Source organism: Nuphar pumila, unplaced genomic scaffold (assembly GCF_984573655.1).
Source record: "Nuphar pumila unplaced genomic scaffold, dmNupPumi1.hap1.1 HAP1_SCAFFOLD_414, whole genome shotgun sequence".
Taxonomy (NCBI): Eukaryota; Viridiplantae; Streptophyta; class Magnoliopsida; order Nymphaeales; family Nymphaeaceae; genus Nuphar; species Nuphar pumila.
In genome coordinates this window covers 38881-60429 of record NW_028323334.1, presented here as the reverse complement: position 1 = coordinate 60429, position 21549 = coordinate 38881, and the positions used below count along the sequence as shown (strand labels likewise).

The 21549-nt window shown below is 51.2% G+C and overlaps 2 protein-coding genes across 2 annotated transcripts; one reads left to right on the top strand and one right to left on the bottom strand.

The window, feature by feature from the left end:
* Positions 1-5410: 5410 nt before the first annotated feature.
* On the top strand, positions 5411-8601 carry LOC149810278 (uncharacterized). Its single transcript, XM_089994327.1, has 6 exons — positions 5411-5440; positions 5580-5687; positions 6024-6189; positions 6869-7123; positions 7762-7892; positions 8434-8601. Exons 1-6 carry the CDS (start codon positions 5411-5413, stop codon positions 8599-8601), a joined length of 858 nt encoding a protein of 285 aa, XP_089850453.1.
* Positions 8602-8770: 169 nt separating this feature from the next.
* LOC149810277 (isoamylase 3, chloroplastic-like) lies at positions 8771-16300 on the bottom strand. Its single transcript, XM_089994326.1, has 9 exons — positions 15971-16300; positions 15154-15681; positions 14229-14639; positions 12830-13047; positions 12060-12349; positions 11340-11604; positions 10371-10624; positions 9483-9738; positions 8771-9005 (listed from the first exon to the last, which is right to left on the bottom strand). The coding sequence occupies exons 1-9, from the start codon at positions 16298-16300 to the stop codon at positions 8771-8773; spliced, it is 2787 nt and encodes a 928-aa protein (XP_089850452.1).
* Between the last annotated feature and the right edge of the window lie 5249 nt (positions 16301-21549).

Sequence of the window (21549 nt, the reverse complement as noted above, 5' to 3'; positions counted from 1 at the left end):
TTGTCGCTGAAATTACCTGTCCCTATGGCAACGGCAATCATGCCTGGTTCATTTGCCATTGTTGAGCATGAAGAATGAATCAGCGCCATATCTTAGACAGATGCAGTGAAGCTGTCATCCCAATATTGGAACTGAGTGATGCTAGTATTGAAAATATACATGGGACTGTATGCGAACAAAGGCTCTACCTTTGTTGTAACGACAAACCTTGTACTAGCCGCAGTGCATGCGGGAGTCGCTACCTCAACTGGTAAGTCCAAAATCCATGTGCGACACTCTCGAGGAGGGGCGTATGCTTGAGTCACGATGCACATGCAGGCTCGTCATCGAAATCGTGCTTGCAACGGACATGGCATTCCACGGCGGCGTGGTCGAGCAGTACGTGACGGCGATGACGGCGGAGGACCACGATGACTGGGACACATGGAAGCCGTCGTCGAGGGTCGCTCGTCATGAAGATGCTGGTGCATTGCGCGGATCTTGGCAACCCCTGTAAGCCGCCCAAGCAGGCAGGCATGTGGGCGCAAGCCGTGTATGACGAATTCTTCCGACAGGGAGACGCCGAGCGGGAGGCCGGCCTCCCTGTCTCTGCTCTGTTTGACCGAGAGAGCGTCAGCATTCACGCCTCGCAGGTACGCCCTGCTTGCTAGCTATGCTGCACCCCTCCTCGTGCACCACTGTTGCATCATATAGCAGAGGCTCCCATAAACTCAAGCACTCGAGTACAGCCCATTCTAGCCACGTGTTTTCAAGTGGTTTGTCAGTTTATAGGAGCCTCTGCGCGGTGATCTGTTGCGACTCAGCTCAGCTGGCGCCTGCTCGTGTAACGTGAATATGCTCGTTGATGTTCGAGCCTCGTGCGGCCCTTGTTTGCCTGCACTGATGCGTTGTGCCTGCAGCTTGTTTGTATTTTGACCTGCATACGCAGAGGTTGCTTACAGCTCGCATTTGGCGTCACCAATGCCCAAGTGAATGCGCAGTGTTGTTAAAAAGAAAAGACAGGAGAGCATCAAGTGCGGTGTGTGCTATGAGCTCCATGCAATCCGCGTGAGCTGAACAATCAGAAGTTGCAGACCACTCTCTGCGTCAAGCTGATGTTGGCATTGCGAGCCATCCTGTTCATCGCATGGATACTCGTCCAAAGCGAGAAACCTGCTGTAAGCAAAGATCTGACATCCCTCTCAACCTCAGTCGGATCGTTGTCCTCACTCGCCATCCTGGACTTTTGATTCTCACAATCAATGCCATGTGGCCGATGCCCAAACAACAACAAGAAGTGTTGGCGTGCGGTGTGGGACTTTGTTGCACGTGTCATGCGTGGCTCTCCCTGCTGTGTTGTCTGCTTGTTGAGAGGTTTGTTTCTGTGCTAACGTGGTCTGGGTGTGCGCAGTTCACTTTCCTCGAGTTTGTTGTAACGCCTTGTTACAAGGCACTTAGCCTCATCTCTCCAAAGGCGTCCAAGACTGGGCTGTACTGGATTGAGAAGAATGCCGTGCTGTGGCAAGAGCTGGCGGACAAGGGCCTGGACCACGGCATCATCGGGTTTGACACGGTTGTTGGGGACTGCGAACTGGTTCATGTCGCTCCTCGCAACACTCGGACGCGCCAGTCCTCTGCTTGGTGTGATTCTTGCTGCTGCTATTGGCAGATCGAGCCTCCCCGGTGTCAAATATTAAAAAACGTTCCGCTTACAACGTCATTGGGGCGGGCATTTGCGACGTGGTCCGGTGATAGGAGTGCGGGTGCTTTTGAGTCGTGTGTGTGACTGCGAGAGCCTCGCCATCGCCACTGGGAAGGGTAGCAACGCTCACCGGTACTGATGAGCATTGTGTTGCCTATTTCGGATCTTGCTGACATGATGATCGGTGTGCAGGGGCAACATGGAGCTCTTGACGTCGCTGCTCCTGGACAAGTCAGGGGCGCATGGTGAGCTCACCCGCCCAGGGCAGTACGATGCATCGGACAGCGGTGGCTTTGGGGCAGACGTACCATCAGAGCAGCACTCTTCTGCCACGCACTTGCAGTCCTTTGAGGGCTCTCCATCCTCCGGGAGGCCTTCTGAAGCTTCCCAACCGACCCCCAAGCCGACTCTCAAAGCGTTCAGCCTTGCACATCCCTCCACCCCTGAGTATCACATCGGCAACCTGAAAAAGGTTCCCACAGGCGTCCTCAAGTCGGTGGGGCAATCGTCTCGTGTTGATCGAGCCGCCATGCTGACGCCCAGCAACCCCGTGGAACCTGACTGCACAGCTAGAACACACCAGAGCTTGGAACCTAGTGTAACCTTCACGGACAAGGGCTCCCAACGAAATTGTTGCTGATGAACGACCCCCAGTCGCCAACGCCATCCGATACTGAACAACATCATTGCCTTGAATGAAGTGCGTTCATCCCCTCTCGGTTTCTCAAGATACTTGGAAATGGCATTTTGATGCGACTGTACACAGGCGCAGTGCTACATTCTTGACAAAGGAAGGCGTGGTGTCAGGCAGTGTAAAGAGATGCGACCAGCGTGAGCAACAAAGAGCACTGGCAAGCTTGAACTCCAGTTTCATGCTGGCCTGTGGCATTCACTCATTCTGTGCGGCCCTATAGCTCAAAGTCTTTTGTGCCTGTATTCGCTCAGAGCATGGCATTTCCACCCGATGAGCAGTGTGAACTGGCATGGCTTCATGCTCTCAGGTTTGGCATTGTTTCTTCGTTCATGCAAGCCCATGAGTTGGTGCTGTGCAGGACGACGAGTAGAGCAGTGGCTACGTTCCACACAACCTGGCAGCCACAATGGTGCTGATAGGACGTTGGTTGCCACGATTATCGCCTGATGCTTGTGAGTTGGTGAGGCATTTGACTCGTGCTTTGAGCTGACTTGGGCTCATGCACTTTGACATCATTCTTTTTGTTATGTAATGACCATCCATCACATTTTGTTCAGCCAGTTGTGGACTGCGATTTGCGGCAAGTGCGGATAGAAGGCCCATCCACCACTGTAAGCCTGCAGATGTTCTGATGGCAGACATAAATAGTGTGCCATATCAACGAACGAAGAAGTTTATAGTTAGATTGCATTGCAAATCGCCTTGGCAATTGCAAGCAGCTAACCTGAATCTCCTGTCAGCTACACATCAGTATGCTCCAGTGCAAGACATTAGGCTAAAGCTCAGCAGAGCTTTTCATGATTCAAGCCTTCTGATCGCATAATAACCATACATTGCATGCGCTTGTCTGCTCACAATGCACCGTTTGGGATGAAAAGCAGCGCCTCAGGGTACAGCTGAATGGCCACGAAGCACCGCAGGTTTCAACGCTCACTACTGTAGCTCGACTTTGTACCCATTAGCATCATGTTTCATTCCTGAGCACACATGTGCGGAATTGCATGAGCGTAACCAAGACAACACGCAAGTCGAATGAACTCTGTCCTTTCGAACCGTTACTTCTCCGTCCTGTTCCCACAAAGGAAGTGCATAGCTGTGTAACTCGACAAACAGTAGTTCTAAATACGCAACATTAGGTAACTAACCTGTTTGTATGCAAAGCATTTCACCCGTTCACTTCTTGTTGCTGGAGGAGCAATAGGTCGTCGAGCCGCTTGCAGATGTGTACTTGGCGCCTCCACTTCCATTGTTGTAGTACGTCGACCATTGGAGTTGCTGCATGCAAAAGTCCACGTTTCAGAGCTTGAGTGGGGAATGAAGCCGTTGATTCATCGGACAAAGATGGCATGTCTGGCAAATCTCCGAAACAACTCGCCATCACGACAGGGACATCGGGGACGCACGAGTAATAGTATGAGCCGTCGGAGTTGGAATAATGATAAGAATTGGTGCCCGGCTGACTTACTGCCGGAGCATTGTAAGCGTTGCCCTGAGAGTTGTACTTCGGCATGCGGAACTCGAAGCCTTCGACGAAGGGACTGCAAAGGTGTTGATGTTCTTTCGAGATTGTAGGATGAAGCATGCAGATACAGCCCATCGATAAGAAAAAGTGTAAATAAGGATCACGCGATGGAGAAAACCTGTGAAGCCATCACTGATGGAGCGTTTTGTCGACGCGAAACGATGATTTGAATTCAAATGTGACGAGGCTCCTGACGTTGAGAGATAGGAATGCAGGATGCAGGCTGGATGCATCGCAGCCCGATATCTTTTGTTAATGTAATATTGATTGATCACAAAGATCATACTCGCATTCGCCTACAAGAAGCAATGGGCGCAATTCATCCATGTGCACAGACCGGATTCTTCAACCAAGGTTGACACCTCATGGCTTTGTTAAAGTTAAAACCCGGTGCAAAGAGCCTCCCTGGAACTGTCACCTCAACCCAGGGTGTGGTAATGCCCGAAACCCTGACAAGAAAACGGGTTATACTTATGTGATCCTCAGGTGTTGAAGAGTTATAAGGCTCGCAGGCCCCAACATGTAGCGATAAGTGAGACTTGTACCGCAAGTGGTAGTTTTGTGGTGGGTCAGTGATGTGAGGAAGCGACAGGGAAGCTAGCTTTGCAGCGAGGCAGCAGCGAGATAGCCGTGAGCTCACTCGAGCGACTTGATAGTAGCGAGCTACTAGCTTTTAGCGCGGAGCCAGTGCCACTGAGGCCTTGTCCCGCCCCCCCCAGGCATCCCCCGCCATACATGCAAATGACATGTCCTTCATCGCGGCGGGCTCTTCGTCCGAGGTGGTAAGGAGGCCAGCGAGCTGGCAGGGAACTAGGCTGCGGACTATCAAAGTCACCTGACTGAGTTGCAATCAGGTGTCCAGTTGCCGGAGTGCACCACTTTGAAAACACAAACGCAGTCGGGCCTCCTGAAAATTGCAGAACGTAACTTAATTTGCCACAGCCTTGGTCCCACGGCCTGGAGCCCATGAAAACATGTAGGGCATTCTCAATCCCAGAAGACCATTCGAACCAAGCTTTCCGGGGGGTTGGACCATCACCACCATTGTATGGCAACGGAAATCTGCTGACGTTCAGATTGGTCATGCCTTGATTACAGTGCAGATGTTCGCTTAGCTTCTTTAGGTGCGGCGCACGAATTCTGCCTGATTTGTGGGTCAGGCGGGCAGCGTCTTGGGTACGAGTATGACGGGCTATCATTCGACAACAACCACAACATTTGCCAGAATCTGCAGCGGTGATAGCTGCAGGATTATTACAAATGCCGATGACACATTATGTATGGTGGTCACGCAAGCAATGACCTGACGAGTGCATTTAGCGATAGGTGGGATGTTCTTGTCGATTTTGGCGACGTACACACCATGTACATGACTGTGCGCTTGTTATCAACCGTTCATTTTCGCACGGAACGCTTTTCATCCGTGTATCGTTGTTCAAGTCGTTCCTGTGGACGCTCTCCAAGCGAGGTTTTTGTTCCATTAGCAGCACCTCATTCACTCGAAACAAGGTCGATGCCGATGGAGGAGATCGGTTCAAACAAGGTCCGCAATCGCAGAAAACTCCTCGCAATCCATATCTGCAGCAGCCGAGCTCGGGGCAACGAAGCTGTCAGGGTTCTTGGACCAATCAGCGTCGTTCCGAATGCTCCTTGATGCCAAGTCACAGTTTGCGCCTGTGCAGGTGTTTGGTGGATGGAACAGGCGCTACAAGCATGAGAGTGTTGAATGCGGTTGCTCTATGACCTTCACCATCTTTTATCCCCCGATGGCCGAAACAAGCAAAGTGCCAGTGCGACCCTGCGGAATATTCCGACCATCACGCCAAGCTTGATAGATGAAAGGGTCTCGTGTCTCGTATTATATCTGGATATTGACTGCTGGTGCACTTGCACGTGTCTCAGTAACAAGTACATAATTATACGTGAGGTTGGAACTGGGACCGGTCAGCTATCATCCTTAACTTCCAAGGGAACAGCTGCTTCAAGGCAAGCGTTGTCAAGCTATGGCCGTACACGTAATGCGCCCTGATGCAGGTTATGCCTTGATGGTTACGTTTGGGTGCAGCAAACTGCATGAATGCCAAGGAGCGGATGGCAGCCACTTACTCCTGCCCTGCTTGGTGCAGGCAATCTATTATCTGAGTGGGCTAACGTGTACCGATGAGAACTTTATTCAAAAAAGTGGGGCTCAGCGCATGGCTGCACAGCTAAATGTTGCATTGATCGCCCCAGACACTTCCCCAAGAGGTCTCGGCATCGAAGGCGAAGATGATTCGTGGGACTTTGGCACCGGTACGACAACCACGGTCGAGTTGGCATTTAAAATGTTTGATTTCCCCCTATGCCTCTGATGATTTACTTTCGGGGAGTATTGTCTGTGTGCAGCCGGCTGCAAGGAGTGTTCCTTGGACGATGTACCCAGACTCTCGAGTTCATTGTTCCTCCCTCTGTACCCGGCGCTTGCGTTAGGGCATGAAGTCGAAGCGCCTTGGACTTGTCCCTGTTGGTGCAGTTCAAGCCTTCGCAGACAGCCGTGGGTCCCTATTGATTGATTGATTCATGATATGCTTGGTCATGTTCCGCACCTGTGGCAGCCCATGCTGCACGTATCAAGAGGAGCTTAAACGCCACTGGCGATTTAATTGGCATGCTCTAAGCAGCAACTTCTACCTTGGCTTCGCATGGCCAGGTCATCCTTCCAGTGTGGTAGTAACCTTTGACAAGCGCGAGGTAGGCCCATGTGGTGCTGTTGTCAGAATCTCAGCCTCACTCTGCAACTTCAAGTGAGCGCTCCGAGAGCTGGCACATCCGACCCCCTTGGAAGACATGATTGCCAAGACGTGAGCAGTCGCCATGGTGAATGGTTTTTGGAGGTGACCACGAAGTCTGAGTCCGTTTGGATCAACACCAGTTGCACATAGCCGAGCATAGCCAGAATGCATGTGCAATCCTGTGTTTGTAACCGTTGCAGGTGCTGGCTTCTATGTCGATGCAACCGTTGAGAAATGGGGAAAGTATCGTATGTACTCATACATCACCAAGGAGCTTCCAGCCTTCTTGAAGACCCATACAACCTCCTTGGACTTGGACAACGTGTCAATCATGGGCCACAGTATGGGAGGCCATGGTGCCCTGACCATCGCTCTGAAAAATCCGGGAATGTTCAAGAGCGCCAGTGCTTTCTCGCCCATCTGCAACCCGATCAACTGCCCATGGGGCCAGAAAGGTGCGCATCACCAGACATCTCGAGGTTTTTGGGGAACAAAGCAATCAAGGGCACTCGTGTGAGTGAAATGGCAGTCCATACTGAGCAGGGGTAATTCTCAACACCACCTAAGATAATGCCCCAGGTAATGGTAATGGTAGCACTGATTCTCAAGTGGTTCTTGAAGTTGCCAATGTCCATGTGGATGCGGTAATGTTGTCCAGGTTACATCATCACCTAATGAGCATCCTGAAGTGCCCTTGTTCAGCTTGCAAGACATCCAATCAGATGAGTGCTCTTGACTGCTTTGTTTCCAAGAACGCTTGACATGCGTTGTTGACTCCAAGAACACTCGATATGCCTTCGATGACTCCAAGAACTCTCGACATGCCTTTGTTGACTGTTGGAACTAACAATGTTGGCAAAGCATCTCAGCTGCTGCAAACAGATGATGGTGTGCCCCTGGCATATATGCTCCCTCTGCCCTTTCCAGCACAGGCAAACCCTGTGCCTTTGCATTAAGCCTGTCCCCAGGTGTGAGCAGGTTCTGTTCCATACAATAAACACTTCGTTGTAGCATATGGAAAGTAGCCTCTGCGTGGTGGCACGCATGTCGCGGAAACCTTTATAATTTGTGAATGTGTCTGTGTGGCCTGCAGCTTTCACAGGATACCTCGGAGAGGACACGAGCGCTTGGAAAGCACATGATGCAACCGAGCTTGTCAGATCATACACTGGCCCACGTCTCAGCATATTGGTTGACACCGGCTCTGCAGACAGCTTCCTGAAGGTAATAGCCTCTTACAGCTGCTGCAATTTAGGGTCAAATTTTGGAGGGCTGCATTCTTGCACATAAAGAGCCATGCCGCTGCTTGTGCACCGCATATGGCACAGTCCAAGGAGGAGAGGTTGCATGCCGCGGCAATCGTTGGTGCACATGGTTGCTTTTTCCAGACTGTTTACCATGCTGTGTACTAGGGTGTCAGTCATAAAGTCACTCTGTTTCGTCCAACTTTTGTCAGCATGCTTGTGCAGGGCTTCATTGTCGGGTGTGCCATGGTAAGTTGGTCCTGTGGAAATTGAGGGCATTGTGGTAGCATCGAATGCAAGGCATAAACAGCACACCTCGCTTTCCCAGTTCTGGCATGCTTTCCTTTCCTTCTCCTTGCAGGGTACGCAAGACTGTGTGCACACCAAGTGTCAACATTGTACGGGTCGGACAATTCAACGCGCTGGAATTAATGCCGTGGGTCAACATGACATCGCTGCTTGTGCGTTTTCGTTGTGGTGTATGCATGCTGGAAGTGTAAGGATCTGTTGGCATTATGCAGGCCGGCCAACTGCTGCCAGATGCTTTTCAAGCGGCTTCCAGTGAAGGCAACGTGCAGCTGCAGATGCGGCTGCAGGATGGCTACGATCACTCATACTTCTTCATTGCAACGTTTATGGATGATCATGTACAGCACCATGCTGCAGCGCTCGGTGTGTCTGCACAATGAGGGACTCTTGCAAACCACCTTCTTCCACGCTTTTAAAGTGGAATGAGTAAAACTAGCCAAGGTCAAAGGATGATTTGAACGTCTAAATGGGAGACGCATATGTGGACATGTTCTAAGATGTCAGGTTGCTTTTACACGAGTTGGCGGCGCAGAACAACTGTGGCGCGATTTATTGAGGGATGTAAGATTCTGGCTTCGAAATGAGCACTATTGATGAGAAGCTCATTATGCCATACTTGCGCTCCACACCCTTGTTTCCGCCCGGTGTGAAGTCTTTCGGGCATTGCAGGTTTGTGTCGATGACACGGCACCACTTCTTGCCCTGAGGAAGCAATGGGAGGTCGATGTTGCATTGGTAGTCGTGTGCGTTGAATGCACAATACAAATCGCCACAGCCTTGTCCTCTGCGTGCATCAGGGATATGTGAGCTCTGGCTGAACATGAAACCTCTGAAGATCCCAAACAGGATTGCCATGAATGCTACAGCAGAGCAGCAAGTCTTCATAGCAACAATCAGGAGCACGACTGATACATGAAAAGGCAGGACACCGACGTATATCGACATACACAGACAGAATTGTGACATGCACAAAGCTGAAATCTAGGCACGCTTTTTGTGTGTGCTCACAACTGCTGACCCTAGCATTCACATCTGCCATCAGCACGCTGCGCATCAGCAAAGGCATGCTGCGTGCAAGGGTGTTGCAGTCAAAGATGTCTCTGAAGATGCAGCGACCATCACGCTTGGTTCTTGCAACAGGCACTTCACCAACGTCATGGGAGCTTTGATTCTGGCAGTTTAACCTAGTAAGTGGTAACGCACTGCCTTGCCGTGAACAGACGTGCACCATGCAATTATCGCTTAGCAGAAGCGTGCGTACCTGTCATGGAGTGTGAACGCCAGGAACTTGGAGTCTGGGTTGGCCCAGTCATTTTCGTGCCAGGTGATGTCTCCCTTCTCAAGGAAGGAAGCACGAGCAAGCAGAGGAAACTCCTTCCGGAACTTGATCACCTCGGAGTAGAATCTGAAGAATCCATCCCTCTGCTGGTCTAGGGCATCCCAGTCATAATGTGTCATGCTGTTATCGTGACCGTACCAGTTGTTATTCCCGCCGCGTGTCTGCGCATATTCATCCCCTGCGCAGCTCGAGCTCCTCAACAGGCCAGGACACGAGCGCCGAACATGAGATGGACAATGGTGGGTGATCTGCTTACGCTCAATATAACATGGCACAAAGACGCGCCCCATTCTGGTGACAGAAACGGGTTCACTTAGTCTGTGGAGGTGTAGGATCTGACAGGCATAACGGCTTATTGACGCCCCATCGACATGGTCCCAGAGAATGGGAAAATTCTTCTATGAACGATAGTGGTGAACATCACCCAACCAACTTCCTCGAGCACTGCGTGTTGGGATCACTGCCCTAAGAGGTAGCGCATATCAGGCATTCAGATGCTCAAATACTCCCCAGAACTATACGGACACATTACCAAAAACGACCGATCCAATGGCAGAGCTAGACACCATGTGGCAGGCATACACCGCACTCAGGACGCAGGGTGAGGGTGATAACGCGATGTGTGAGCAGTACCATATGGCCACTGGCAACTGCAAGGAGGGGATGGCACATGGAAGAACATGTACAAGGGGTGTAAGGGAGTGTACAGCGACTCCAAGGATGGCTCATGGAAGAACATGTAAACGAGGAGTACTGCGGGGAGACAAGGGGAGTACAGAGGAAAGTACTCCGAGTACATCAGCAGCGCACCAGCCAGGACCATAGGGGTGCCTTGAGACATCATGAGAGCCACGTGGTAGTTGCGCATCTGCCGTGCACGCAGGGCAAGGACGGCGTTGTCCTGGGTGTTGCCCTCGGCGCCGCAGTTCCAGGAGAAGTTGTCGTTGGTGCCGTCGTTGTTCTTCTCGCCGTTGGCCATGTTCCCCTTGTTGTTGTACGACACCAGGTCGTGCAGAGTGAATCCGTCATGTGCAATGACAAAGTTGATGCTGTGGTACGGCTTCCTGCAGGCACAGACGTCCAGAACCAGTTCAGCGTCTTACTTGATTCAAGCGTTTGAATCATTTGAATCATGCTCTGATGGACTTGGCAGGAAATGGTAATTTACATGGGGAGGCATGTGCTCACGCACGTGGTGAGATGATTCCGCATCAAGCTGCGGCGTTGCATGCATTGCGTCATGATTTTCGTGCAAGCCTTCCACACAATCGCAGACCCACTCGATAGATAGCAAGATAAAGAAGATGCCGCACAGGGAGTGAAGTCCGACTGCTCCCATTAATGCAATGATGACCCAAAGATACGTACTCTGTGTCAACCAACCTCTTTGTCAACCATGGCTACAAAAGCAAGGACATGTCAGGCTATGGAAAGATGGATTGCAGTGGAGCCATTTTGACATGTATGCGCCTGAACTTGCACTTTGGTAAGTCAGCATCCATGTGAAAGCGGTAGTGCTGTAAATACACGACATCATCGGCATCATGCACTCACGGCATAAAAATTGTGCTATGAGAGTCAGGCTGGTGCAGGCACGCATGTCGGGTGAATGCTACATTTCAAGTTGGTAAAAATCGAAACTTCAAAGGTGCCCTCAGAACTGCCAAAGTGCACGAGGATGCAGCAGTGTAGCAAAACCAAATGCTTTCATCATGCTTGGAAGGCAAGAAGTGGCTGAGAGCAAGGCAGCCAAGCATGACTATCACAGGAGACTGTCACCTGTTGTGGTTATGATAGAGGTCTGCCGAACCAGAGACTTTGGTGGCGAAGGCTGACTTCAGACCTCCGTCGCCCTTGATAAAGCGGCGGACGGTGTCACGGTACTGGCCGTTCCACTCAGCCCAGATGTCCCAGTTCGGGAAGCTGCCCACCTGGTAAGCCCCGATGTCCCAGGGTTCGGCGATGAGCTTGACCTTGGATAGGATCGGGTCCTTGGAGATAGCCCGAATCAGCGGCGGAGCTTGAAGCAGATGGCCCCTGCTATCTGCAAACCAGGCATGCACCTCAGCAGCGTGTTGTGAGACACACCATCCCCATCATCCTTCTCTCAGACAGGGGATGCAGCAACATCAAACGAACCCACAAACCGTCACATAGGCCTTCGTGACAGTGTAACAGTCTCTCGAATAAAGGACATCCTGCGTCCTTTTCTACCAGGTGCATTTACCACTGACCATATTATCTATCCACGCATCTCTGGCCAGCTACAGCTAGCACAAAAGAAAGCTTGCACAGAGGACGCTGGTCACGTTACGATGCCTCCTTCGACGCTCAGCAGCGATTTGATCATGGACGCCTGCAGAGCGCAAACGCGATTTGACATAATATGAGGATAGACGCTGGTAGCTGCTGATCTCAGCTGAAGCGCTCCCTGAAGGTACAAGGAGCGGGTGCTGAATCAAGGCTGAAGGCACCACCAGGAATCACCGGCTGTCGTACCCCTGCAGAGGCATGTTGCCAGGTCGAAGCGAAATCCATCGACGTGGTACTCCTGCACCCAGTGCTTGAGGCTGTCGACGATCTGCTTGAGCACGGCGGGGTTGTTCGCGTTGACGGTGTTCCCGCACCCAGAGTAGTTGAGGATTTGGACGTACTGCTTGTCATCCATCATGTAATACGTCTTGGCATCGATGTTGCGGTGTGAGAGGCAGTAAGGGTTCACATCCCCCCCCTCTGCCGTGTGGTTGTACACAACATCCAGGATGACCTCGATCCCCGCACCGTGCAGCCTGCACACTCGCCCGAGGGCATATCATTAAGGCCCTGACACGAAATTGAATTTGAAGCTTCTATTGCAGCTTTTGCATCAGAGCCGTAGTGGTTGCAAGACACATCAACATCATCAAAGAATGCGGTGAAGTTGTGGTATATCATCACCGATGATTCATCAGACCGAAGGCACTCTGTGCCGTGCGCATGACCCTGGATAATGTGTGACGCCATAGCCCGTTTCACCGCCTGACATGACTAAGTGTATATCTCGACCCTTACTTGTGCTCGGAGTGGAAAGCTAGCCGTGACAACGCAACGAGCATGCAATGTTTGGGATTCTGCTCCTGAAAAAAGTCGCTCCTGGTTCATTTCGGACGATTGTGTTCCCACCGAGGGTGGATTATGTCTCATGCGCGTACAGGGCAGTTGTCAATAACGGCATCCTCACATTGGGTGTATGTCGCTATGCGTGAACGCAGCTGTGCGCAGTGACTTACGTTTGTACCATCTCCTTGAACTCGCGGGCGGCGTTTGCTGGCCCCTTGCCAGCGGTGCCGAAGCGGCTCATGGGGGCGAAGAAGTTGATGTGCGAATAACCCCAGATGTTGATCATGTGGTCTCGTGCGTTTTTGTCTCGCTGGAACTCCAGCTCATCGTACTCAAACACTGGCAGCAGCTCCACGGCATTCACTCCCAGCTCGACAAGATGCTGAACCTGCACAGTCATGAGCTGAGTCAGTGGTGGCGTGCCAATCCAGCTGGGGTTTGGCTGTGATGATGCAGAAGCACTGTTCCTATCATCTATGGAAGTGATTAGGGATTCTAAGCGGTTGCTTGTTATTGGCGTTCCTGACACACGGAAACCCCCGCAAGCCTATCTGCATAGAGATTGGCAACTTCAAATGCATGCGTAGCGGTTCTGCCTTTACCATGACCCAGGTTACGAACGCTGGGATTCAGCCAGCCAGTTCGCAGTTGTACTCAGTGGCCAAGTGTGAGTTTGCTATTCAGAAGTGTTGGAATTTGGTACGTGTTCCAATAGGCTGGTCAAGCTATCGGAATCGATCTGTTTGAATTTGTGCTTTGCGATGCTAGCGTTTGGGCATATATTAGTCGATGTGAGGTCAGAATCCTCAGATCGGATGTAATGGCAATCTAGTGAACGTGCGTCGCTACCTCAACGGGTTCAATGTTTCCCAACAAGAAGCAGTCCCTTCGCATTGTTGCGAACTGTGTTGCAAAGGGAAGTGCCGGGCCCCAGTGCTTCGTCAGTGTGATTTGTGCGCCCAGATGCCCAGGAATGCGAACATTTGTGGGACAGATATGGGGTCAATGCCCATTTTGGCAAAGCACTGCTGCACCCTTGCAGGGATCTGCTCAGGAGATGGTGCATGCTTAGTGGTCGCTCATAGCAATGGCGCTGTGACCAGACCCGGTTCAAGACTCTGTCGACACTACAACTGTGTGGTGTGTAGACACATGTGCATACATCATGTTGCCAGTATATGTTGGATTGAGTTTTTTGCTTGAGTTATGGTGATTCTGTCTTCGTGTGAAACAATTGAACACATCAGATGAATAGATCTGACGTATTTGCATGCAGGGACAACCTGTGCCAACGCCCAGCGGAAACGTCGCAGAGTGCCCAGTACTTTCAAACCACTGCCAAATCCATGCATGCGCACGGTTGTGTGCTGGCAGCCGATCACCGCGGAAAATCTCAATTCCTTCGCCAGCGGCGTGTTCAACATCTGGTGACAAGTCCTTCAGTGCCAGGTCTGCAACCATGAAGAACTCGGCAATCATGGAAATCCCCTCGCAGCGAATACAAAGCGCTCATCAGCTTGTTTATCTCGGTGAGTCACCCCTCCCAGGTCAGCGTGGCCAGAGGCAAACCTTTTCAGCAACGCCCTTGAACGTTCCGCGCTCATCCTTGCCAAGGCCAGAAGTTGCAGAGGCTGTGAAAGCACGCGTGGAGCACTCGTATATGACGAGATCCTTCAGGTGGAGGTTTGGCTGGCGGTAGTCCGGCCCCCAGTCAAACGCGGGAGCTGCAAAGTCAAACGTGCCGAGAAACACGCTCCCCTTGCCCTTTTTGAACTGCTCGAGTTCATCGCGCTGCGCAAAGCGGCGACGCCCCGAGACGAGCGGAGCGTACGGGTCCAGCACCACGTTGGTCGGGTCCCAGCGCATTCCATGCTCCCACCCCCCCTCCCCGGCAACGCGCAGGCCGTACACAACTCCCACATGAGGACAGCTCACGGCCTCGACGTGGAAGACATCCCCTGTGCGCGACAATGGTGAGTTCTGAAGGAGCGTTTCATATGCGTGGGTATCAGTGTGTGTTGTTGTAATATGTTGACATCACTCCGTTTGCATCCACATCGCCACTCGCGACTCATCTCAGGCATCCACGATGTCAACACTGATACATCACTTCCACGATCTTGTGACCTACATATGGCTACAGGAATATATGGCGTGATCAGTTTTGTGCAACTATCCGGGCACCAATTGGATGCTAAGTCCTGAGCATTTGCCACCTGAAATGGCACCAAACTGAGGGTTGCCTCTGCTACTATGAAGACACGGGCTATTGCACTTTACTAAGTCCTTTCAACACTTGGTGTTGAGCTGCATAACATGGGGGAAGGTGGATGCTAAGTGTGTGGCCGATTTGAGGAAAGTGGATATGGACTACACAATACATTGTGACAATTGACAAAATCACTGCAGTCCGAAAGAAAAATGTGCCTCGTTGGTGCAACAAAGTGCTTCAGAAGTCCGTACAGATAGGATGATCCACATCCAGCACAGTTACGCCTGGCTGTATGGAGATCCATGAAAGAGTCCATGGTGGAGTGTGCACACCTGTCTTCACCATGTCCCATTCTCCCCAAGGTTTGTTGTCCGCACTGAAAAGGCAAAGCTTCATGGAAGAAGCATGCGCAGAGAACACAGAAAAGTTGACGCCATTCGCCGTTGCTGATGGCCCCAGAGGCTCTGCAGTTCCGGGAGCTGTCGTGATAGGTGGCGCCGTTGTACTTTCATTGGAAGGAACAACAGGGCTCTGCACCCCTGATGCTGCGCCCGTGCTAGTGGAATATGTTACATGCTGCGCCGACCTAAGCCTATGAACGCCGCTGAGACATCTCTTCGTGTGTGCGAGCCTGCTTGGGGCCACCCTGCGCACCTGCAATTTGCACGCTCGGTCGTTGTCTGTGCAAGCCCACCGCATGAAGATTCGATGGTGTGACTGTTGTGTACTTTCGTACCACATTGAGTGTGCGCGTGATCCCACACGACCTGTGCGGTGGAGACCAACAGGGCTCACTGTGTCGGTTATACACTAAGACACCAAGCAACCGACCAGAGCTGCATTTGCATGCAAGTCGCTACACGTGCAGGAAGCTGCACCGTTATTACGGTCATGTTTTCGAATAAGAAATGCGGGGATGTCTTGAGAATTCTTCGCATCTGGACGTAGCATTTGTCTGGGCGTATGTCGTTAAATGCGGCTTTAGGGTGCTCATGCAACATCAGGAACTTGGATAAGAGACCAGAGATGAAGATCAATTTGCTCCAAACAGCGACACTCGTCCATTTGGGCACTGCTATTTGACCATGTATGATCAGACCATGGTCTCGTCCCTGAGGTTGCCTCCGCAGTACTTCAGAGACGTGACTGCAGTCCACGCTATGCTGCTCGCGCAAACGGGCAACACGCGCGAGAGCGTTCGTGCAGTGTGATAAAACAGTGTATAAAGTGTAGCAGGTGGCATCTTACCGGTGTAAGCTGTAAGGCCCCTTGACTTTGCGATCTGACACGCGACATTTCCGGAGCTTAGGTTTGGCTCGGGAGAACGCGACTGTTCAGCGGGAGTGCAGCTCCTGACCTTGATAGGCTGCAGTGACGTGGGCAGATGCTCAGCTGTAAAGGCAGAAGTGATGGGAGTGATGGCACGCATGTAATCGAAGCAAGGGTTGTTGTACTTCGCTCGTTAGCCCATGGCACTGGCCGTGCTGCGATGGAGCCAGTGCATGTAATCATATTACCTGCATCATGAAACGATTGAATGATTTCGCCATTAATGAGCAAGGGCAGAGAATGTGACAAGATTTGTCACAAGGCCTGCATATCAGATAGGCTCATTCCGCACTGAGTCAGTGCCACGACCAACACGGCAAAGAGGACGCCTGTTCGTTAAGGTGTTGGGACTGATTCACATGCATACCACAATCCAGTGTCACGTCCAGCTCACATCAAGGCTCAACTAGAGTTCTGACGTAGATTAAACTGTGAACATACAAAGCGGCAGGCAGGATGAGAATCATGTAGGCGTCGGGATATGTCACTGCAAAGCTTCAATTGACAAGTTATTAAACCGGCATACTGGGACCGCGCGCTTGGCCCATGATCTGCAGTGAGTCCAATGGGGGGCACTTCACCATGCTCTGGCAGCAGTGGCCTCACGTTACACTGGCTCGCGGGTCCATGCTTGACAAACATGCCGCAAGCAAGTTCTACAATGCTTGTTGACTCATCAAGGAGACTATCACCAAGGTACCCGGGAGGTGCTTGTTCATCGAGAAAATCGATTAGGAGCCAAGCAATGCACAAAATATGTTGATTATCTAATCGTCTCTCAGACTGATGCATTCTGGCATGGCAACTGGTTTGACAACACACATTTATATGACAGCCATGTGCTACAGCACAGCGCGGCACTGAACTGAACTCAGCAAACAAGATCCACAAGCCACTCTCAATCAAGGCAAAGAATGGATGACCGGATCATCCTGAATCTACTTCATACAAGAGAGGATTGTACACTTGATTTATTGCTCAACTTTAGTATACCTTTATGATCACTTGAAAACATCGCTGATAAGCATTAATGCTCATGTCCAGGCATGTACAATAGATAGGTTGTCTGAACTATTCATGACTATCATGATGCAGATAACGTACACATACTGCCAGCACAGCTCAATGACGCAACCAACACCAGCAGTTTGGTGAGAATGAGGCGAATGTGATATGCAGCAATACATGGTACGTTATCCATCAAGGAGCAGTGCAGGGCATGAGATTTATACTTACGTTTTCATTACCTACTTGGAGGCTACTTGGATTGATCGTCAGGTCCATCTGATAACAGGATGGGTATCTACCAACAGACAGTAAAAGACGAGAAGTTTATTTTTCTACTATAGCTTCCTGTCTATCATACCACTAAACGCCGATCGATGGCGCTGCAGCGAGAGCATTAAGGCTGTGCACCATGGCATCACCACACGAACAGGGATAATGGGGCTCAAGATATGCTGTCCTAGATGATATGAATGCGCATCAGTCCAGGGTGTATACGGATGCACAGCCTTATGTTCAGAACATGTCTTCATAACAAACATAGCCACAAAATACGAATGCGAAATCACACTCCTCTCCTTGACGTTAAACATGTCGTTAATAACAAATTCGCACTCTTGAGCTCACGACTTGTTGATGCTCATCGGCTGCACCACCGCAGTGTCTGGATCATCCCATGCATTCAGCCCTGCCATGGCTTCGTGCTGGGACGCAAGTTGATGCCTCGCAAGAATTGAGCTGCAACGATGGCGCTGCAACCTGTGCTGTGAATCCTTTGGCAGGAGCATCAGCATGTATCATTAGGATCGTGACCAGCACAAGGTGCATCATTGACTTGAGTGGACTTTGTCGTCAGCCACTCAAAGACAGGCAGACGGCGCTTCATGGTTTCCTTGTCGCCATCGTAGCTCGAGAGCTGCCGCCTCTTGTCACTGCAGATTACTGCATCTGCTGACATCCTTGGCTGCTTGGAAGGTGCATCACCCCCCACCGGCACCAAGGGGTAGATGGATGAGTCAGGAGTCACTTCCCTGCCGCGCAAACTGAGAGCACGGCTTGCCTCCCTGCTATCCAAGGCCAGAGCACCAGCGGGGCCAGCCAGCCCGGGCATGATCTCGTTGAGCGGGCTTGAAAGGGACCGGCAATGCTTGCTGCCTTCCTTCTTTCCAAGCGTCTGTTCAAGCATGGAGACGAGAGCACTAATCGCGACTTCTTGCTGAAGACATGATGGCGTGGGCGACACCGGTGGGGTAGGGGAAATAGCCCACAGTGGGAGCAAGGGCATACAGGGCACCAGGCGTGCTGGGTGGTGCTGGCTGACATGCAGATCGTCGGGATAGGAGAAGTGCTTGCGAATGTGACTGCTTGGATGCCCGTCGCAGAAAAGGTCATCTGGCAGGGCAAGTGGCTTGCTATTGCGCCCTGTCGCGTCATGGAACTCTGTGCTGATGCCTGTTGTAGGCTGAGAGCTCCGGAGGTTGGACGTTGTTGCGTCGTAGTGCATGCCTGCCAGCCCAGCCGCAGTTGTAAGAGCAAGCCCTTGGATATGAAACGTAAACAAAATTCACTAACCAGGAAAAATGGCCTCAGTGCATACACATAGAGGTATGAAATGCATGAAGATTGCATTTCATACCTCTATGAAATTGATTGATTGCTGATAGACACGTTCAACATTACATACATGCTGCCAGGTCAGACCTGAGAACTTTCAGAGGTACAATAAATTGTTTACAAGACCCAAGTGCACGCCGCACAAACAGGAACATGCTGTGCAGAGCATTTGACATGAGCAGGGTGGACCGCCATGATCCATTGACAAACAGGTTGCAGCCTGACCCACAAAGCTGAAGGTGGATACAAACCTCGCCAAGGAATTCAACATACACCGGTTACGATGGCAAAGCTTTGCTACACATTGTGTGCTCATTGCACATCACATCCGATTTCAAGAGATGTCAAACATGAGGGAAAGTGCAACATGCACAAACATCACATAGGCCCGCACTTGCATGTTGATGATGTGCCGTTGAGCGCGAAGGTTGCAGAGCTGCAGGGGCCTTGTTGATAACAGGATAGACAGGCCTTGGTGGGTAGTGGTAGCTGGTGTTGGATATGTCAGATAGCACAGGTGGAAGACGTGTCTGCTGTCGAAGGCCGGGCGGATGAGGCACTGCAGCATCACTCCTGATGGACGAGGAGAATGCAAAGGAGTTTTCCTTGGAATCTTGTTGTGTTGTGTGACCTGGCGCAGTCAGCACACAGAACGGAGAGGAGGAAGACGGGGCAGGTGGGCGTGGCGATGTTGGCCCTGTTGCAGGAGTGGCATGGATAAACCGGCAGCGATGCCCATATGGACAGTACCCCATGGCGAATGTGCGGCACAACTGCACAAATGCCAAAGCGATGTTAATAGGGAGCTCAATCAGCAGATGCAGCGTCATGTTCGGGTGTCCTCCACGTAACGTGTTCTATGATCAGCTTCAACTCTGAACAACGCATCTGAGTATGGCAATAGATGAATGCCGGGTCATACCCTGGATCTTGACATGACGAGACGCCGCTGCATGTGCTGTTCGCAATCTGAGGTCGGCATGTACACTGAAGATGCAATGCCTTATTGCTGTGGCCAATGACAGGAGGTAGCATGCAGCGAAGAGGTGTAGAGGTTTGCGGACAGCAAACAGTGGATCAGGAGGCTTCATGTCGTACCTCGGTTTTGTACCTTGGGTGACGCTGCACCTCCTGAAGCTCATGCTCACCGTGCGCAAACTGCAAAATGTCTGCCCTTGTCAGTGAATGATAGAGTATGTGTATGGTCCTACACGTAAACGGCTGTCCAGCATCTATGTCTATTCCATTTGGGCATAAGCTGCCAATCATCACATGTGTCGCATGTCGCAGGAGTTTGTTGTCGCATGCAGTCTGACAGACATGCCGCTTCAAAAACATGTAGACAAAAGCATGTATACCTGACACTTGCAGCCATAGCGGCATGTCCCGCTCTCCTTCCATGTCCTGCACATCTCGGTCTGCAAACGCACATAGGCTGTCACACGGATCGTGCAATCTCGGGCCATTGAACGAATATCTTGCAATTGCTGTGCATCGGTGGCAAATCCCAAGCACAAGACGCCATGAGACAGTGATCTTGTGCTCGGAAGTGACACGTACAATCCGTTGTTAATTCACCTCGCGCATGCGAAATGGTATCGGCACTGTGAACATTCACGCTCGATAGATCTGCGCACAGCATGAAGATGTCCAGTCCTAACTAGGAAGTACCTACACCTTTGGTAGTCACATGAAGAGCAATGTGTGCATTGAAGCAAGCTAATGAAAATATTAGCCATTCATACGTATGCTGACATTGGCGAAACGTGCAAGGCGCATGTGGACATGTAAACAACCCATGGTGTTGCCTGGCTAAGCTCTCCTTTGACACTTTCGAATACTATGGGGTATTCCGTGTCATCATGAGACACATGACCACACTTTACCATCATAAAAGCAACTTGCGGCACCAAGAACGCTTCCGTCGCCATCGATTAGTACGCAGCGTTTCGATGCGTGCGTTGACGTTACGCAGTCAATGGGACATCACTACCGCTTCGTATAGCGGCGTTCAAAAGCAGAGGCTCCTGGTGCCAACGTTTGATGCATCATCAAGACTTAGGAATTGCGGAATTCTTGGGTGCTCTTGCCAAGCGACGTGTGGTCTTACTGTGAGCGGAACGTGTACCCGACCCGCCTCTCATATTCGCATTGGACGGGCCACACTAGATGCACGAGGATGATGGCGTCCAGCAAACACGATGGCTTGGTAAAGAGAAACGAGGATTATCGCGCACCTTGTACAATGGAGACTTGGCATATGGATTTGTGAGGTTGCGGAAACATGCGTTGTCTGAGGGCACAGGCCTGGGGTCAAAAAAATTGAGGTCGTCAGAGCGAGTAGGGTCCAGGACAGAATCACGCCCAGGTCGAAAGTCCCTCAACTCCATTGCATATGATTGCACAGTTTGGATAGTCGAAATCTCAAACTAAAACACGAGGCAAGCGCTTTGGTGGAACGAGGTCGCAAGGTTCAAGTGCACTGCGTCGAATATTAACGGACGTCCACTACACTGCGACAGAAAATGCACGGCCGTCTCGAAGCCACAATAGTTGAGGGAACCAGTGATCACTGAGGCTAGGCTAATGCGTGGACTTGCTGGCTGCAATTCGTTCTCTTGCACAACCCTGCGCATATATGCGGTTATCGGACAAGGTGTGCATCATGCATCATCGACTCGCATTATATAGCATCCATTCGCCCGCCCAGTCTCTCGCTCATTGGCAGAG